Here is a 20,073-nt window from a genome sequence, read left to right as displayed (position 1 = left end):
AGCACTGTGGGGATGGATTTCAGTGTGGCTTGCTGCCCCTCCGAGTTCTCCGTTTGATCCGGGCATCCATGCCTCCCTCAGGGCCTTGGCCCTGTCAGTGGGATCACCATCACCTCAGACATGGGAATGAGGTACTTGATGTGTGGTCTTCAGATGGCAGGTCCAGTTTCAAGATACGGTACACCTCCGCTAGTGATTTCAGCTGAAAAAGCTTCCCGTCCATGCGAATGATAATGCGGAAGAGATGACGCCAGGAGTAGGGCACCCCTTTGCTAGGGAGGTATGTTGTGACGTGGCAGAATTCCCTCCGCTTATGTTGTGTGATTGTTGCTAGGTCTTAGTACAATGTTGGCGACTGATCCCCAAAGTGGATCAGGTGGGAAGCACTGGCTTTTCGAAGTATCTCTTCTTTGAACAGTGAATTTATAAACTTCACTGATGATTCTTTCTCTCCATGCACGTGTGTGCAAGTAACACCAGCCAAAATGAGAGCTGGGAAAAAGGCTTATAACTGGTGAACATATGTGGGAATCGATGTTCGAACTCCAGTTCCGGCTAGTGTTCTCCAGCCCGTGGGAAATGCAGATCCCTGTGATATTGATATCTCCTCAGTAGCAAAGCCCAAGCCAGTTTTCCCTGTAAAGCTTTACTAAGTATAAGTAGTTTTTTAATCTTTTGTGTCTCTGTTCAGGTTTTCTTTGTGCCTATACTAATACGTTTTCTTAACTAGTCTTGAGCTCTGTATCTTGGCTTTCTGTAGAATATAGGAATTTCCCCTGGTGATCTGCCACCTCATACAATTTGGCCTGAGGCCTCTATATTAAAGGCAGTCTTGTCTGTAGGGGAATTGAGAGACGAGCTCTGGGCTGGGACACTGACAATCACATGTACATTTACTTGCCTTTCACAGTCACAATCCTTTCTATAAAATCGCCCTTTTTTCACAGTTGCCTGGAAACACTCACTCAAATTTATGTGAAGTTGTTGAGGAAAATTTGTTAAATTAGCTCGACTTCAAGAAAGGAACCCTTTAGGTCCTTGGCCTAAGTAACTAGATCTGTTTATTCAAGATTCTTCCCCCTCATCACCTGATGTGCTTTACTATTTCCATTTACCAGGGTACCACCCTGTAGCCTATACTTCTGCTTTTCACCCTCATTATCTAAAGCAGTGCCTGTTCTTGCTTCCTCCACTTCGTTTTGGTGTCTCTGCTGTCCATGTGTGCCTACGGATCTACTTCTTCCTCTATTCTTCTCATGGTTTCCACTGTTTATTAGGTCAAGCCTGGGCAGCTCATGCTCTGCTCTGCGAGGCATGCTGTATTCAGGTATGGACTTGAAGCTCCGCCCACTCTCCGCCCATATTTTTCATTGACTTGTGTCATTGTTCTTTGGAAACTGTGGCTTTTCATTGATCAATAGACTTAGTAGTCCCTCTTTAGTACCGCCTTGTCTCATTTTGTAGCCTCCTATGAGGACACCCCCTGTTACATGTGTTGATACTTGGTTGCCTTTATTGAAGCCTCCAAACACTATTTGCTTAAATGGTTTTCTCTTGCCTGCTCTTGCAGCTAGGACACGCTCTTCCCCAATGCTTTAATTTTTTTTTGTCATAGCAATGCACACTCATACAGTGGCAGTTGTACCTTTGGTTTATTTGTGTTGTCGAACGCGACCTCATGGTTTTTTGTTTAATATTTATTAACTTTTTTTTAATATGACCCATGCCGTACTTTTACTTTAATAATGGCTGCGCCCCGTTCCTTAGACGAGCCAGGTCTAAGGTAATGGGCGCGGTCACCATTAAAGGGAAACCGCGGCATGGGTAGCTTTTCCCAAAAAAATGCATTTGTTTGTCAAGTTGAAAAACAAATGCTTTTTTTGTAAAAGCGCCCCATACCGTGCTTTCACTTTAATGGCATCGGCGCTCCTTTTTTTAGACAGGGCTCGTCTAAGGGAAAGGGGGCAGCCGACATTAAAGAGAAAGCACCGGATGGACACTTTTACAAACAAGCCTTTGCAATGTAATAGGTGTCGCATTAACGTGAGTTTCATAAATGTGAGACCTATTGCAGTGCAAATGCTTGTTAATTTTCCTCTCTGTGCAGTCTCTTGATGTCTGCAACCCAAGCCTCCCTAACATGTATGAAATAGAAACTGAACCAGCGATTATAGTTTTAACTGCATCCCCCTTAAACCTGTAAGATGTCAATTTTTCCTCTCTTCGGGAAAGAGGGACATTTGCCATGCCCCCATTTTACTAGTCTCATAGCCTCTCCCCCTTCCCTCAAATTCATGACCTAGCTTGATGTATGTACTGGGTCATCTTACAGTATGTCCTCAGCACCACTATGACAACTCATGAGCGCTTTCAGTGGTAGGGTTTGTGTTACATTTAGTGTGTGCTTTGGATTTTGAATAGTCGTGATTGTTAGATATTTTACAGTTTAGCTCATGTTAATTAAAATCAGTGTTTTTGTTTTAGTATTTTACTGTATTCCCCCAGCTACATATAGATACAACATTCATTTGTGACCTCAAATACACTCACTAAGTACAATTGTAGATAATGAATTCTATGTATCTATGTCGATCTATAACCCACTGTTCTCTCCCCTGCAGGCATTCCCTTCTGCCGCCCCGAAGTCGATGTTTTGTGGAATGAGTGCATGCAGCAGGAAAGCTCTGACCCTGCTCAGCAGTGTATTCGCTGTTTGCGGTTTGGGGCTCTTGGGGATAGCAGTGAGCACAGACTACTGGCTTTATCTAGAGGAAGGGGTCATCCTGCCCCAGAACCAGTCCACCGAAATCAAAATGTCCTTACACTCAGGCCTCTGGAGGGTCTGCTTCCTAGCAGGTATTGTCCTTTTAAAATATTACTTTGACTGGGAGTACAATTATAACTTTGGTATTCACATTAAAAGGCGAAATCTACCAATAACATTAGACCTCTGTTCCAATTTACACTAGTCTACTGGGTTGGATAATTTGTGGGGTTTCTCCAGTAGTAGGAAAGCCGTTCATTTTGTGGTATGTTTGGAGTTCCAGAGTTAGGTGACATGTAATACCACTCCGTAAAGTCCACAACACATACCGTAGAAACCAAATTAAATGATGACTGCGATTCACTTCTTTGAATAGTCTGTGTGCCGGCTTATTAAGTCTAAGAGTGCCTTGTGGGAGACACAGATACATCTTAGGTATAGGTATCTGTAACGGTGGGTGATGGGGAAGAAGGTAAAAATCAGTGAAGAGCTGGTCAGGGCTAGTGACCAGTGGGCCCCCCTGAAGACCACTGCACACACAAACCTTCAGTAGCATTCTACTGTGCATGATTACTGCAAACCCATATATGAGCATATCCTAGAACTCCACCTTGTGTTTCCACTTGCTTTCACTTTCCAGCTGTACTCAAGATAACCTACATTTGAATGTTGTGTCCCACCACAGCCTCCTGCACGGTCTCCACCAAATGGCGATACAAGGGAAAGCCCTCGAATGGGTCTCCTCCTTCCTTTGCGGACGAATCCCAAAGTTTCCGCCTCCCAAATTTCACCTCAGGACCGAAAAACATCATTTGCGACGTCCCAAAAGCTTCCTATCTAAACCGAACCCTTTTCAACACTTACAAAGCACCTCTAGCCACCCTGAGTAGGTCCCACGGCATGAACATTATCTCCTACGCGGACGACACTTCGCTCATCCTCTCACTTTCCTCCAGACTAACACCAAATCTAACTTCCACAGGTCCATGACCAGCATCACAAGCTGGATGCAAAGCAGATGCCTCAAGCTCAACACAGACAAAACAGAAATACTCATCTTCAGGAACAACAACTCCCAGTGGGAGGACTCCTGGTGGTAGATGTAGCTCGGCCCCACACCCACACCAACAAAGCATACAAGAAACCTCTGAATAATACTCGACCATAAGCTCTCAATGAGGAAGCAGATAAACTCAGTCTCCTCCTTCTGCTTCTTCACCTTGAGCTTGCTCAGAAAAATCTTCAAATGACTCCCCTTCAAAGTCAGATGCACTATCATCCAGGCCCTCATCGCCAGCTGCCTAGATTATGGCAACTCCGTCTACGTGGGACTCACCATACAACTACTTAACAGACATTAGACCATCCAGAACTCAGCAGCCAGGCTCATCTTCGACCTCCTGAGGTGGACCCACTTCAGACCTCTATACTGGCTTCCTATCAGCAAACAATGCCAATTCATACTGCTCTCCCATGCCTACAAAGCCCATCACAACAAGAGGCCAGCCTACCTCTCCTTGGCCAACAAACCCAGCATCCAAAGAAGCAGTAGCGGCGGCCATGCCTTCTCACACCTCGCAGCCAGGTCCTGGAATGTCCTCCTCCTCTATCTCCACACATCCCCAGCCTGCAGAAGTTCAAGAAGGAACTGAAGACCTGGCTCTTTCACTAATTAATCTCAGCCGCAACTTCCCCCCACCCCCCCCAGCACCTGGATACCCTCACGGGTGATAAGTAGTGCTTAACAAATCCTGATTGATTGAGTGATTAAATGATTGGTATTCATCTTGAATGGAATCCTAGTCCCAGCACATCTGGTCAGCTATGGACCAATCTCTAATAGCCAGTTACATGGAAAACTGATTGAAAGAGCAGTACACACTCAGATCTCCGACTTTCTTGGTGAAAGCAACCTTCTCTCCTACCGACAAACTGGGTTCCACCTCGGGAGAGGCATGGAATCACCTACTGCACTCTGTCTTCTGCACCTGGTAACCACATTTGACACTGTTGATCACCATATCCTTCTAGACAAAGTACACCTCGCTTTCCACATTAACATAAACACCACTCTGCATCAAAGCACAAATGCATAAATGGATCAATCATTGTCCCAATTCTCTTCAGTGCCTACCACCACCAGAACTGAAGAAATTAATATGGAATAATCCTGTATTCCTGGGAACATGGGTATTGGTTTTATCTAGGAACAGTGGTTCCCTAAGAGGAGGCCAAAAAGCCTTTGCTTCCTAGGCATACCAAATAGTATATACAGTGAAAATCTCTGATGTTAAGTTTAATAGAAATAACCATATGCACAGTTCTCGAGAGAACAGGTCAAAAACGAATAAACAACCTATAGACAAGTTCACACTTTGTTTTACCAAAAGACAAAGCTTACATTTCTGTCTGATTAAGCTCATCGGAGGCAGCAAGTTTTTTTCCTGATCTGCTGACGGTGTTGTTGCTCAAGCACTGGTTTGTTTTCCATTTCAGAGGCAGCAGAGATCGGGTAGATCATCTTGCGGGTTCTGCACTATGATACTCACGCTAAGTCAGCGTCAACTCTGCTCCTATTTGAGGACGTATTATTGCTACTTAAATTGGTCAGTTTTTACAAATCATTACTTGAAGACATCTCCTTGAGCCAATCTAGGTAGCTTGTGATTGAAAAATCACTGGGGTCACACAACTCCGATTGCAACCACTGTGTAGATTAGGGATTATCGGTCCTGACGAATTTCCAACAGATCATTATTGACTTACAGAACGGGAAGAAAGATGTTGATCCTTTGAGCTATCATAGATCATTGTCTCTCTTGCTAGCCACCACATTTTTATAATTAGATAAGTAGACTTGCTCATTAAATTCCCTTTGAGGACTATTTACCCTATTTTAATGCACACGTTTCCACATACACACATTTCTCCACACCAATTTACATGAGTAGCCCTACACCTACACTTCACATACAGCATTGGAACAAAAGATCTCCAATAAAGAGCCCCCTTGTAGGTGCCCGTCGGGCATTGTAGTACTGGCCGGATGAGGAGCACGCCCTATCTTGAAGCATTACACCCATGTGAGTGTGTGAGGGCACTTGTTCCTGAGGAATCAGACCCCCCCAGTCCGACTGTCCAGTTTAAGACTGACCTCGTATTCTCTCTCTCTCTCTCTCCATCATAAGGAACTGCATACCCTTTGTTGAAATACTTGATCCCAATAGGAGCACATATGCTGGACCTATAAGCGCTCCTGGTTCCTCTTTTTGGTTACAAGTTTCTTGTCCTAACCATTTGTCGCCGACAGCCTGTTCTTGGGTCACATGACTATGTGTAGTTAGCCTTTGTGTGTTCCTCCCAAAACAATATCACAAAAGGGGGGCTGGTTGTTGGCAGGATGGGCCATCCTGACTTGATTATATGAGCGGAGCGGTCACCTACCACACTTACACTTCAAAGGTGCACACACAAAGAACTTCACACTAGCCTTTTTGTGACTCCAGATATCATGGACCAGGGCAGGTAGATATGAAATTCCAGACACTTCTGTGGGGGGAAGCCTCCAGAAGTTTCTGTCACTTCATAGCTGGTACCAGGTATCAATATTGGACCCTCAGACCCACTCGTCAGATCTGAACCTGTGGAAGACTCAGAAGAAGGACCGTTCTGCTATCCTGCTACAAGGAGGACTTCCCTTCTGCCTGTGGATGGAAGACTGGACCTGCTCCTTGAACCCAGAGCCACCAGAGTGACTCCAAAGGCTAGCCGACTGGCCTCTTGGTGTGAGCCACAGACCCATAGCAAGCTCCAGAGACCTGCCCTGCATCTTCCCAGCTGGTCAGGCTAAACTGGACCTACCTGCACCCTGCTGCTGGCCTCTGCTGGAGTGAGCCTTGATCCCCAGGAGGTGGCCCCAAGGAACAAGATCCTTGGCTGGCATCCAAGTGTACTCCTCCTGGCCCAACCTGTGCATTTCCTCAGAAACAATGCAGCTCAACTCAACTCGACGCTGCACGATGTAGGACCTCACATCACAGCACTTCGCAGTCCCTGATCAGTGACCTCATCGGAACTGGCACAGCACAAATCAAGTCAATGCAGGACCTTGCATCGCAGCCTTCACAGTCCCTCATTGGAATTGGCATGATGCAACTCGATTCAGGTCCTCCCATCTCAGCTCCTCATCGCAACCAATACAACATGGCACACCGCTCCAATTCAAGGACCTAATTCTACAGGACCTAATTCTTAGTGGGACTAACCTGGTACCTGTATCCCACCCGCACTCTATCACGGTCACCTGAATTTGTGACTTTGGCACGGTCAGGCGCAACCAGATAACCACAGTTGGCGCTTTGTGCTTTTTTGCATTACCTTTACCTAAAACTTTGAAATTGCATAATTCTAGTTCTACCGATTGGATTTTTGCCCTTCTGGTGCCATTTACTCTAGCTTTCTAGATTGTTATGGGATTTGTCTTGTGTTACGTTTTCACTATATTACAGTTTGAGGGCTGCATAAATATTTTACACATTGCCTCTAAGTTAAGCCTGTAAGGGTTTGTGCCAGGCTATCAGATGTTTAAGCATCAATTAATTTAGTGACTGTTAGACCTGGCACCCTTGGCGTTGGTCTCCCTTCCATTTTTTGCCTTTACCTCCTGTGTTTTGCTGTGTGTTGGACTCCATTTTTGCTGCTTTGGGAACTTTGCCTTGGCTGTTCAGTGCCAAAGTGCAAGTGCTCAGTCTGTATATTGTTGTTATGGATTAGTGAATTCATGATTGGCTTATTTGATTTACTTGTCAGACCCTAGTACAATGCACTGTGTGTGCCCAGGGCCTGTAAATCAAATGCTGCTGGTGGGCTTGCAGCACTGGTTGTGCCACCAAACAAAGCAGCCTGTAACATTTGACTCAGGCCTGCCATTGCAGAGCCTGTGTGCAGTCTGGGACTGCTATGTCAACTTGGCAAGTGCACACACTTGCCAGTCCCTAAACCCTCCCTTTTCTACAAATCAGCCACCCCTAAGGTAGGCCTAAGATACCCCTGTGGGTAGTGTGCATTGTATGTGAAAGGTAGGACATGCCCTAATGTGTGTGGCCTGTACTGATAGTGAAATACTGCCAATTTCGTTTTTCACTATTGCAAGGCTATCTGTTCCCATAGGACAGAATAGGGAGTTTGTTTATAATATCTTATAAACATAATTGCCTACACCATCCAGTGTGCCTCTGCTAGGTTTGTGTATTGCATGTCTGGCTTTTGGATGACAGGGGCTGGAGAGGGGCAGTGGCTCCAGAAGTCTGATGAGTCAGGGCTGGGCTGAATAGGCCTGGTCTGCATTTGGAGTGGTGGGAAGAGTAGCACCTTCACCTGAATGAGGCTGTGCCTGCCTTCCATAATGACGGCTACGCCCCCCTGTGGTCTGTCTGGAGTCAAGGCTCACACTGACAATGGAGGTTGTTGTGCACTTGCAAAGTGCCCCACAGAACTGGTTTTGGCTGGGTACAGACATTCTCTGCCTTCAGAGAACAAAGGATGTTTGGGTATAAAAAGAGGGGCCCAGACCCCAGACTTTTAGATCACTTCTGGGAAATCAAGAGGAACCTTTGCCAAGGAGAAGAGCCGGATAAGCTGTGGAGGAATATTGCCCCTGTGCTGTTTGCTGTCTGGAGTTGGCCTGCAGTAGCTGCTTGCTGCCAAGGAAAGGAGGAAAAGGACTTTGCTGTTTGCTTTCTCATCTGCTTGAAGAAAAGATCTCCAAGGGCTTAAAACTGAGCTTGCCTCCTGTTCTGAAGTCTCAGGGACACAAAAACTTCACCACCAGCTCCCCTGAATTTCCTTGCTGGAAATTCCAATCTGCATAGAGGTGCCTGCTGCTGTTTAGGACCTCTAGAGACTGTTTTTTGCTGGGAGCTGGAAAATCGACGCAACACCGAAGAAGCATGTTGCATCCGCACCTGTTTTCCGACGCATTGCTGCCGAAACCGTTGCAGCGCCTGCCGCGGCTCGAGAAATCACCGCAAAACGCATTGGGTGCAACGATCTCTGAAGTCCGAGATCACAGCACCGATCCCGACCCGAGCCTGCTGTGCGGCTGGACGAAACCACGCATCATACCGGATCCACGCATCGCATCGATGCACCAAGACTGTCGCATCATTGGGGGCTGCAGTAAGAAACAGATGCATCAACTCCCCAGGCAGTGAGAAAATGACGCATCACCTCCTCTCCGGTAAGGAACCAACGCATCAACTCCCCTGTCTTGCAGTAAAGAACCAATGCATCACCTCCCCTGGAGCAAGGAATCAACTCATCACCTTCCCTGAGTGTAAGGAACTGACGCATCACCTTCCCTGCGGCCATTTTGTTTGTTGCGTGACGCATCTAAGGTACTTTTGAGAAACGTGTCGCATTTCCAACTTGCATTGAACTGAACTATTTCTACCGTTTGAAGGCCTTTTTTTAATACTGTATTGTGGATTTTTGTTGTTTGGTCTTGTTTTGGTTTAAAGATTATTTATTTTTCTAAACTGGTGTGGTGTCCATTTAACGTGTTTTTACAGTATTACTGTATGTGTTCACAAATGCTTTACACACTGCCTCTGAGGTAAGCTTGTCTGCTCGTGCCAAGCCAACAAGGGGGTGAGCAGGGGTTATTTTAGGAGTGTATCCCCCTTACCCTGACTAGAAGCAAGGGTCCCTATTTGGACAAAGGTACCTACCTCTGCCAACTTGAGAACCCCATTTCTAATAGTGACTTGTTGTGGTTCACCCTGATAAGGACTGTGGTTGTTACATGAGTGGGGTTTCACCCCCGGCCACCAATAACCCAATTTCTCACAGAACTCCATTGGCTCCCCTTGCCGGACTGCACAATCTTCAAAATGTGCTACATCATTTAATAAGCCATCATAACCAGCACCCCGGCTTAACTTACACACAAGTTCACCATTTCTGGTCATTCTAGGCACAAAACAAGGCAGCAGGCCTTTTCATTTATTCACCTTGGATCTTGAATAACATCCTCATATCCATATGGGCTCAACACTGCTCCAGTTCAGAAAAGACACACCCCATCTCATGAAAAGAATAAAGATATTAGACATGTCTGCAAATTGGCGTACATTTATTTTTCCCAAATCAGTTGACATAGAATATCAAGGCATGTATTACTTGCTGTGATGTTTGATCTCTGGTGTGCCTGCTCTATGGTTTATTAAGCTTCTCACCTTGTGTGTGCAGCAGCAATTTTGTGTTAAGACCTAATGCTGAAATATAGCTGCAGCAGTACAAAGTCCAGGGGGCATAACCTGTATTCATATTTACCAAAATTATAATAAAATCAATTTCCACTGATTGCTGTCCATAATTCAAAGTAAATGCAATGCTCTGCCTAATTCATCTTTGTAAATATATGCATACCTCTAATTATTCCCAAAATGTCAATCATCAGAGGAAATAAAAAAAAAGACCTAACCAGTACCTCTGACCAATATCATACAATATCCACTGACTTTATTGTGTAAGTTCCGTGTTCAGGGAGCAAGAGAACCATTTGAGGACTGTATCAGTGTAGTATCTATTTATCAAGTCTGGGCGTTGATCGGTGAGTGATAGGTGGTCAACTATATGGAATGTAACCATGACAACTAAAAGGGTCAGGAGACAGGCTTCATCACTGTGGATGATGATATGAGTGCTATCCTCCAGTGATAGTGGACCGCTGTTGCATTGTGTTCAGAATCCTGCCTGGTAGTCTTGGATAAGGGCAATTTTATGAATATGTAGCTGGTTTGCACCTATTTCTCTATGACCTTGCAAAGAGTTGATGAGGTCATGGGGAGTTGGGGAGTAGTTGGAAAAGTCATCGCTGTTAAGATTAAATTTATCATTAGGGGAAGCATCTGCCCAGTTTTGACTCATGTCTTATTAGGAAAGATGAATGGATTGTCTTAATACTTTTCTCCCAATGGCCCTGCATCAGCCCCTGAGTGGTGAGCTTGCCTCTTGGATACCACCCTCGTATGCTTAATGACATGAATCTTAGCATGTCCCCCTTATATTACTGAACATAAACAGTACTAGGATGGGATCTTTCCAGGATATATTGCCTCATTGAACCATTGTTGCCACATCAATTAGGAATTGAAAGTAACTAGGTGTGTATCAGAATACATTTCAAGTTTCTTTCCATCAACTGGTGCCGGATCCAAGAAAGAACAATGTCCTGCCATGCTTATTGCAGCAGGCCTTTCACAGTAAAAAATCCTCCTTCTTTTAAAAAATGCTGTCTTATTCTGCAGCAAGCCATCTTCAATTGTCTCCAGGGAACTTTAAATTATATTGCCTGCGCAAAGAGTCTGTGCAGTTAGGCGCTTTGAATCATATCTGTGATATTTCATATAGTGAAGCCTGTATTTGAAGAAAAATCTTAAATCGTTGCTGATCCATACAAACCTCAATACTCATGACACGCGCTTGCCTGGCCAGGTCTGGTTCAGTGACAAGACGGCACTTTTAAGTATTAGTTGCGCACAGCAAATTCCTACCATGGAATAACGTTTTGGTAACTGTTAATGTATTACTGTTTCCATCCAAAATGGAGTTAGGCCAAATAATCTTTCTTAATTTTTAAAATCCTGGTGGAAAATTTGAAAGTAAGCATGCTCACTCAGAATTATGCAAGTGTCAATCTCCTTAATTCATCACTTATTTGCATGCAACCTCCTGCATTTTAAAAATGTGTGGGTTGAGGCCAAAGCCTTGGTCCAAGATTCTCACACTGCTGCAAAGTCTTGAATTCTAAGTTTGAATAATGAAGACTTTTCATTCCCTAGGCATCAAGATTTTAAATATAAAATAAAGTCTTGCTGCTTCACTGTTGTAATTAGAATGAGTTTTCTCTTGTTTACTTAAATCGCTTCATGGTCTTGTCCTTCTCTTCGGGCCAGCTAATCTCTGCCAGCACTTTGGTGAAAGACCTTTAAATATAACTTAGAAAATGTTCGCTTTATGATGGGGGCTCGCCACAAGAACCAGAACTGGGAAAAGGGAAGGCTGTGAGGAGGTATGGCCACGAATCCTCAACCATCGGATCAGGCAGCTGCCCAACAATACACAACATGAAACATTTCTACACACCATGCTGCGATAAATCACACAAGCGACACATACTTGGAATTTTTCCCAAGCACTTTGCTTCTGATGACAAAGCAGGGGAGAACATTACTGCACCGAAAATGCCGTAAAGGGGATATTTCATTGAAGATCAAACATAGCAGGTAACATGGTCTATCACGTCATTTTATCCCTAAAGTGTTACTCACTGACCCCTTTAAGCCAATGAATTGTCTCCGGCCACCCCAGGCTGTAATTGCGAATACATTTAACTGGACGATTTTAGAATGATATTCTATCAGCAAGGTTCAGTTGCCATACCATCAAGTTCAACTTCACCAGAGCTTCCAGGTGTGCACTTGAGATGTTAAAAGTTAAGTGCCAAGTAATATAGGAACCAAAAGTAATATCCAGATATGTGTCCGGAATATTTGTACATGTTTGTTTTCATCAAGGGCATTTAAAATCTTATCTGAAGCGCAGAACCTGGTTTTACAATGGTTGACGCGGTAAGATACATCATATGGGTGGATTCTCCATCGCAATAAGTTATCGGTGGCTTGTTGTGTGCGTCCAGGAGGACGCTGTTTGCAAATATGGTGAAGACCCACAAAATCAAAGCTGGCTTGCTCACAAGTATTTTCTCACGCTCATTGCACTTCTAAACTTTACATCCACTTCAGCATGGAATAAAGCCTGCCCTTTTTAAGGGAGTAAAAAGGCAATATTTATTTCACACTGAGAACTGTTCCACATCTAAAACATAAGGGTGTATAAATTAGTTGTTGACTTGCCTGCGCATTTTCAACGTTACCTGCAAAGTAGGGTGTAGGCTATATCATGAAGGTCATGGCTTCACCAGGAGAGCACTAGGAGGTTGTTAACCACAAGTATTACTTAAACCTACTGACATCATGGATGTAGTGCTGTATAGTCTTCCTTTTTAGTGAATCGGACAACTAACGTCTATGTCCGCAGCTATATGGATCCCGCTGAATGTCATAACGTGTCATAATGCTCCCTTTGCGTGTGATTGAACTAATTATACTGAGTGATAACTCAAGTGCATTTTTCTCTCCATAGGTGAGGAGCATGGCCGGTGCTTTACAATTGAATACGTCATGCCAGTAAATGTACAGTTGACGTCTGAGTCTACAGTCAGTGTCTTAAGTAGGTGCCTCTTCTTTTCTAAGACAGGAGTGTATTGACTGCTGATGTGTGTTGCATGCATGCAGCTAGTTCCATTCAAAAATCCATAGGTGCAAATCAAAAAGCCCTCTTCAAAACTGTCTGGTAGTGGAAAATCCTCCGATTTGTGGAGAAAGTGGTGAATCTCCCGAAGAATTTAACAGCGAATTTCCACTGCCAAACGATTCCTCTGGAAGTGCAGTGTCCGCCATTATATTGTCTTATGGTGGAGGAAATAAAACCGGCGAAGGCTTCTCTTGAAATCACATTTCCTCCACAATTAAGACCCCTTTTTGTTACTGACAGTTGATCCTTTTAATAAGGGTACTGATTTAGTGGCCATTGAGACTTCAGAAGTCCATGTCCCTTTAGAATGGAATCTCTGATGGGAGGCTGTGGATTGATTAGACATTGGCAACGATATTTCCTCCCCCTCTAGTTTAATTTAATCAACAAAGGGTTTAAAAATTAAGAATATTTTCTTTTCCACCCACCTCTAGTTGATCCCTGAAATGGATAGGATCCTATATCCTTAAGCCCATCCTTTCTTTTGCCTGTGCGTTCCGTTCCCGGACCCTCTAGGTGTGCTTCCCCCGTGTTCTAACTATGATCTAAATTTTTTTATTTCTGTTGGGTCAGTATGTTTCTTGTCTCTTTCTGTCAGTGTCTGTCTAGTTGGTTAATGGATATTGGTACCTGGCTTGTCCTAAAGTCTTTTTAGAAGTCTGCCATTTAGGCCATGAGTCCTCATACTGTTTGCCTCCCCACAATGTATACGACTTCCCCTCTGCAGCAGGTAAGTGTGCAAAGAGGTCTTTGCTGTTTGTGCATCAGTGGCTGTAGGGGTTTTGATCTTTGTTTGCATGGATATCTCTGTAGGTGAGTTATGTAATGTTATGTGCATACAGCTCACCCGGCAGGTTATTCTTGTGCTGAATGTTGTACTTTCTCCATGTTTGACTGCGTCTTCTATTTAGTTACGTGCCTACATGTTGTGTCTGTGTGCTTTTGTGCATGCACTGTGCAAAAGGCAAAACTACTGGATACAATATCTCGTTGACACTGCCTTGCAACTTTGTGGTGCCTTTAATAACAGGTGTCTCTATTACCTAGTTCTGTGACATACTACCCATTTCCTCGACTGCAGATGGATGAAAGTCTGAGATAGCCCTGTTGATGGTTTAACCTTTGACCTTTAGGGTGTACAAAGTCAAACGGAGGTAAAAGTGGAGACACATTTTTTTCCTCTTGATAAAAAGTGTGAGGGCTCATTTTGAGCTTTTCTAGCATTGGAGGTGGAGGGTGCAGTGTTGATGAAAACCTTCGGAGAGGCATGCAGGGTGAACCGGCCACCTGCAAAGTCACTCCGGACAGTAAGGAGCTAGACATTTGAAAATTGATACATTTTTTATAATATATTCTGTTTTTATAAAAAACATTAAAAAACACAAATTTGGAAAGCTAAAATTGGAGAAACCTTTGGCATAGGTGAATGTAATATGTGAGTCAATAGTATTATATAATTCACATCCACTTTCCCTTTATTTCGTGTGCCTGTTATTGTATGATCCATTGAGATTGAAACTGAGACCCTACTGTATGACTGCCAGACGAGGAGGCGCACACTTTTATGGCAGCCGAGCTATTAGGACTGTAGGAACAATTAACGAACTGGCGCAGGTGTGACGAGGATAGACCACGTGTTTTGCCGAGCTGCATCAGTGCCAAGTGTCCGTGTGATTAAATGTATGCACATTTGGTAGATAGTATGTTTTTTGTCAGCGGCTGGTTATAAAGTGTGACAGAATCACAGGCTATAAGGATGTAAAAGTTTAAATGAATATTTAAAGTTTCTTTCTCACTCTTTTCCTCTCTGTCGCGCGCTTTCTGTGGCCCAATTGGAATGATCGTATTTCTTCTAAAGAGGGCCTAAGCCTTGCGTGTTTTAGTGCGTCCCTTTAACATTATTCTTTCTGTTTGAACAACATTCCTTTTCATAACCTCTTCTCCTCAAACACATCGTACAGCATTTTATAAAGGCTGTTTACACTACACTTAAAGAAAATGTAGAAAATATGGATATGCACATTTCTACTGCGAAGCAGATAGTTTGAGTGAGCCGAAAGACTAGTTGAGAATCCCATTATCATTGGAATTCTGCCCCATAAACTTAATTTAATGATTGGCAGGACCTAAACATTTCTTAGAGGAGAGATCATGTCTTCAGATGTCATCCACCATTGTGGCAGCACTTATGCTTTTTTCAGTCATCTTCAGACTGCATTACATAATATATATCAACGCGCTGACCAAAGAGAGGAGAACGCTGATATCGCAGGAGGGGGACTACCTGTCCCAGAGACCTTTGACTGATGATGAATTATGCTTAAGAGTCGGATTATTTTTGAAAACAGTGATGCGTATACGTAACTCTATGCACCCTGATAAATTGACCTTCTTAAAATTTGTGTATATTTTGGCGTTTTTAGCAATTTTTGTATATTATTTTATGCTGCACTTTTATGGATATGTTGTTTTTATCCGAATAAAGTTAATATTGATTGATTGAATATATATCAATATGTAGAGATACACAAATCTATCTGAAATTGTCACCCATGATGTCAAATGTCTAAAGATGTACAAGACTTGCTTTAAACTCAAACAGTACCACATTTGTACTCATCCAAGGCAACACACTCAGAACTGATTCTTATCAATTAATCTACATGGCTTTGCACCTCAACAGCCTAGTAGTTACACACCCAAGATAACACCTGCTCACCCCCTTGGTAGCAACACAGAGCAGTCAGGCTTATCCCAGAGGCAATTTATAAAGTGTTTGCGCAACACAAACACACACACACACACACAGTGACACACTAGGCACATCACAAAAAGAGACTCCACACCAGGTTATATAAAAAATATCCTTTGTGTTATACATAAAAACACCCTAGACCACAATCACATAAATCACTATGCAACTAGGCAATTGTCATAAACATACCAGTTAGTGCACTAGGTAAACACCTATAAGGGCACATGTCATGAACACCACACTGAAAATATTATGCCTAACATAAGTTAGTGTAATGAAGCAAATACTTCTTAGTTGCACGTCATAAGAACGTTGTGAAAAACACCATCACTGTGCACATCATATCATCCAGATATTTTATAACATTAGGGCGTCACATGCATTCTTTCGATTAGGAATACAATCCATAAGGTACCACATTTCACTGTACATGAATCACCAAGGGTCCTTAGCATACATACTGCATGTAATGCCTAAAATGCCTAACTCATTACACCTGTGCAAGAATGCCCACTAAACTTCTGAACAGATCCATGAACTACGAGGTAGCACAGTGAACTCGTAGGAGGCAGCTTCTCTGCCCTCCTACCACCCTTCATATGGTAGTTTTAACTTGGGCCCCTCAGGACCGGAAAGTAGTGCAGGAAAGGGAGAACTTAAGGTATGCCAACTGCCTCCTTGAGAAACCTTTGAGCCAGGCGCACCGGTACTCTTGTGAGGCAGTATCCCCAGGGCTCGCGGGGCGTACCCCGCCTGTGGCGAACTTCTCTCTGGGTGCCTCTGTTGAGGACCTACCCCAAATGCCATAACTCTGGGATAGCTGCCCCTGCGTTCATGGTAACTCACCCACCCACCCGCTCACCAAAGACGCCAAAGCTCCTGGGGTCTTCCTCAATGGCATGCAATATATTCGATGCGCCAGCTTCACCACCCATCACTTAAACAAGGCTGAATGATGTCTGAACTACAATTACTGTCTTTAAACAAAATCAATTCCTTTCCCACTTTGTCTTTCAAAAGGCTTTCCTGTGCCTAACTGATCGCTATATTTATATGTGCCCTTCAACTGCTTTTCATCCCTGCAAGATGTCTATTCCACACAAAAACGAATCTCTGCATACCAAAACTGCAAAATGAAACCTTTCCACCCCCCATGACTTGATGTTCTTCCCCTTTCCCACACTATTTTCCTCTAGGTAAAGTTCTAGAGAGAGGCCATCAAATGGCCGCTTTTTAGGTCTCGCCTGAGACAGCGCTTTAGCGCTGCTCTCGCAAGAGCTTTTGTTAAAGGGGGATCTGGAAGTGCAAACGAGTGCTTTTCAGGCCTCCAAATACAGTGCATGTGCGCCGGGCGCGCGCACCATTTGGCAGCCTGAAAAGCACTCGTTTGCTCACTTTCACAGCTGCTTTGATGTCCTCAGTGAGCCGCGCAGCCACTGAGGACATCAAAGTGGCCGTGAAAGTGCACACCATTTGCCACCCCCTTCCTGCTTGTTTCCTGCCTCTTCATTGCTTGCCCGTCCCCCAACCGCTCCTGCCTTAGTGACTTGCTACTGTTTTCGGACTGCCGATTCTGCTGTGAAACCACTCTGTTTTGCCCTCACTGTGTTGATGCTGCATGAGTTGTTTCTAACCCTGAATCAACATTAATTGCTGGGGTTATATGCAAGGATATGGTCAGTACTTCGGGGCTAAATGTGTCTGCGGGTCGGATCACCGTGATTAAAAAAAGAAATTCTTTAAAAGGGAAATCATGCTGACTTATTTAAGCATTGGTACAAAAAATGTGCTTAATGTTTATATTAAAAACATCTCGAACTGGTTCCTTCAGTAATTTCCTGAAGAAGCTCAATTACACAATTATTAACATACCATTCACGCACCATGAGCAGCACAGGACACTTCCCTCAGAACTCCTCTTTATGCAAATAATAAAGTTCCAATATGAGCTTTGCACTTAGTAAGGTTATTGTTGAAGACATGGGGCTTACACACAGTGCTTGAAATGATACTCCACGTAGAGGCACATCTAATAATCCTCTGCACATACATCTAGACTATCATGCATTTTTTGGGGCTGTAGGGAGATTCAGAATAGGCACAACTTCTCTAGGCCATCTGTCCGTACGCTGCCTCATATTACCCACGCAGGAACATGATTTAGGAATGTTTTTATAGAAAGCATTGGCAAAGCAATAGGTTTTGTCAATGCAAAATCTATAAGCTTGTTAATGTTTTTTCTTGTACTGTGTACAGCAGTTAAGCTTCTGAACAACATGTAAAAAATAAAAAAAGCATTTGCAATTCAATAGGTCTTGCATTACTGAAAGTTTGAGCTATTGGCCTAGCAAATAATAATGCAAGGCCAATAGCTCAAACTTTCAGTAATGCGAGACCTATTGTATTGCAAATGCTTGTTACCTGAGGATCTGGTGTAGACGTGGGTGTTAATATAACATCCTCTCACTTCTGCATGAGGTGCTGAATCTAAGCAGAATCTGAAGGTGGCGGAAATTCATTGAAGGAACTTTCTCTTGATTTAGCACTTCCTTCAGAAATGAGTGTATTTTCCATTGCCACGAAAATCTAGGTTAGGCATTATATATACACCACAGGATTCTAACTTAATGTAGAAAAATATTGCCATTTGAGAAAACTCTCGAGTGTTCCTCAAAGCGCTATTAATCTGAATAGTCTAACATAGCTGCTTGGATATCACCTTTCCCTCGCTGTGATCTTCCTTTTCCATAGGGAAAAATCTCTCAAACGTACTCTTTCATTCCAATCAGTCTCTGAATTACTTAGTCAGGTGAGAAGGATTTGCTTTTTTAGCCTATTAAAGAACAAAGCATTTATATCATATGAGAACATCTGTATAATCAAGCTGGAAAAAAGCAGCCAGGATGTCTTTCCCTCGTCCGCTCCCCTCTCTCCGCTGGGACTTTAGGGGCCATGCAACGCGGTCAGAGGTGGAACACTGGCCTTCCCCACTGACATATTGGACTTGCTCGGACCCTGGCCTCCCTCACGGACACAGCGGACTTGCTCCCCACACCTGGGTCCCCACCAAGGGGGCTCTTGCCGCAAGGGTCACCTCGCTGCCGTCCCTCACGTGGGTGGCAGTTGACGACGCCCTGGTCTTCAGCGCTGGCTCAGTGAGGTTGCTTCTCCAGCGTAGACTTCCCCCAGCATCACTCCACTCGTACCCTCACAGGAGGGGAAGAATTGAGGGGTTCTCTATTGCTAGCCAGCTGATCTCGGAGACTTCCAACAGAAGGAAAGTACAAACAAGCTCTTCGAGATTCTTCACAAGCAGGACACCACAGCAGGGCAAATAATCAGCCCTTTTCCTCCACCACAGACAGAAGCAGCAACTGCAGGGCAACCCACCCCTCACACAGAAAAGGCTGCACTCCTCACACAGCCCTTCTGCTCTTCTTCTTGGCAGAGTCCCCTTGTTTCCTGAAGTAATCTAAAATTTGGGGGTTTTAAGTCTCATACTCATACCCAATTTTGTCATTGTTCTCTTTGTGACACGGGTCGCTAAATCTAGTCCAAACCAGTCCTAGCCTCCTTGGTCCAGCATGACCACAGGGGGTGGAGACAACATTGTGAAAAGGAGACACAGCCTATTCAGATGCTAGTAAAACCCCTCCCACCACTCTAAGTGTAGACCGGGTCTATTCAGTCTAGTGATAAGTCACCCAGGCAAGTGAGGGCACACCTCATCGCCGCTTGTGACTGTCTAGAGTGAATGAACATCCCCAGCTCCTTTCACTCCAAACCCAGACAGTGAATACACAACAGGGAAAGGCACACAAGATGTTTAAACAAGAAAGGGCGCACTTTCTAGAAGTGGCACTTTCAAACACAGGATTTTAAAACGACCTTTACTAAAGGGCATGTTATTACATTCTGAGTAATATTGGCTTATTTCCAATTGGCATATTTAATTTAATCATAAGTTCCTAATAAAGTGACACTCCATGTGCCCAGGACCTGTAAATTAAATGCTACTAGTGGGCCTTCAGCACCAAATGTGTAGCCCTTTAGAACATGTCTCAGGCCTGCCATTGCAGAGTCTGTGTGTGCAGTTTAAACTGCCTTTTAGACCTGGCAAAATAAACCTCTTACCAGGCCCAACCTTCCTTTTTAATACATTTAAGTCACCCCTAAG

The 20,073-nt window shown here is 44.0% G+C and overlaps 1 protein-coding gene across 3 annotated transcripts in view; it reads left to right on the top strand.

Annotated features, from left to right (window-relative positions):
- The window catches only part of CACNG5 (calcium voltage-gated channel auxiliary subunit gamma 5), a 417,838-nt gene that overhangs the window by 253,572 nt on the left and 144,193 nt on the right, over positions 1-20,073 (top strand). For all 3 annotated transcript variants that reach the window (XM_085614418.1, XM_085614419.1, XM_085614417.1), the window contains 2 exons: positions 2,622-2,856; positions 12,971-13,057. In XM_085614418.1, coding sequence (XP_085470544.1) covers positions 2,622-2,856; positions 12,971-13,057 — 322 coding nt within the window. The remainder of the gene's footprint in view (positions 1-2,621; positions 2,857-12,970; positions 13,058-20,073) is intronic.

The sequence above is a fragment of the Triturus cristatus genome, chromosome 7 (assembly GCF_964204655.1).
Source record: "Triturus cristatus chromosome 7, aTriCri1.1, whole genome shotgun sequence".
Taxonomy (NCBI): domain Eukaryota; kingdom Metazoa; phylum Chordata; class Amphibia; order Caudata; family Salamandridae; genus Triturus; species Triturus cristatus.
Note: the sequence above shows the minus strand (reverse complement) of the source record. Positions and strands in the feature narration are given on the sequence as shown.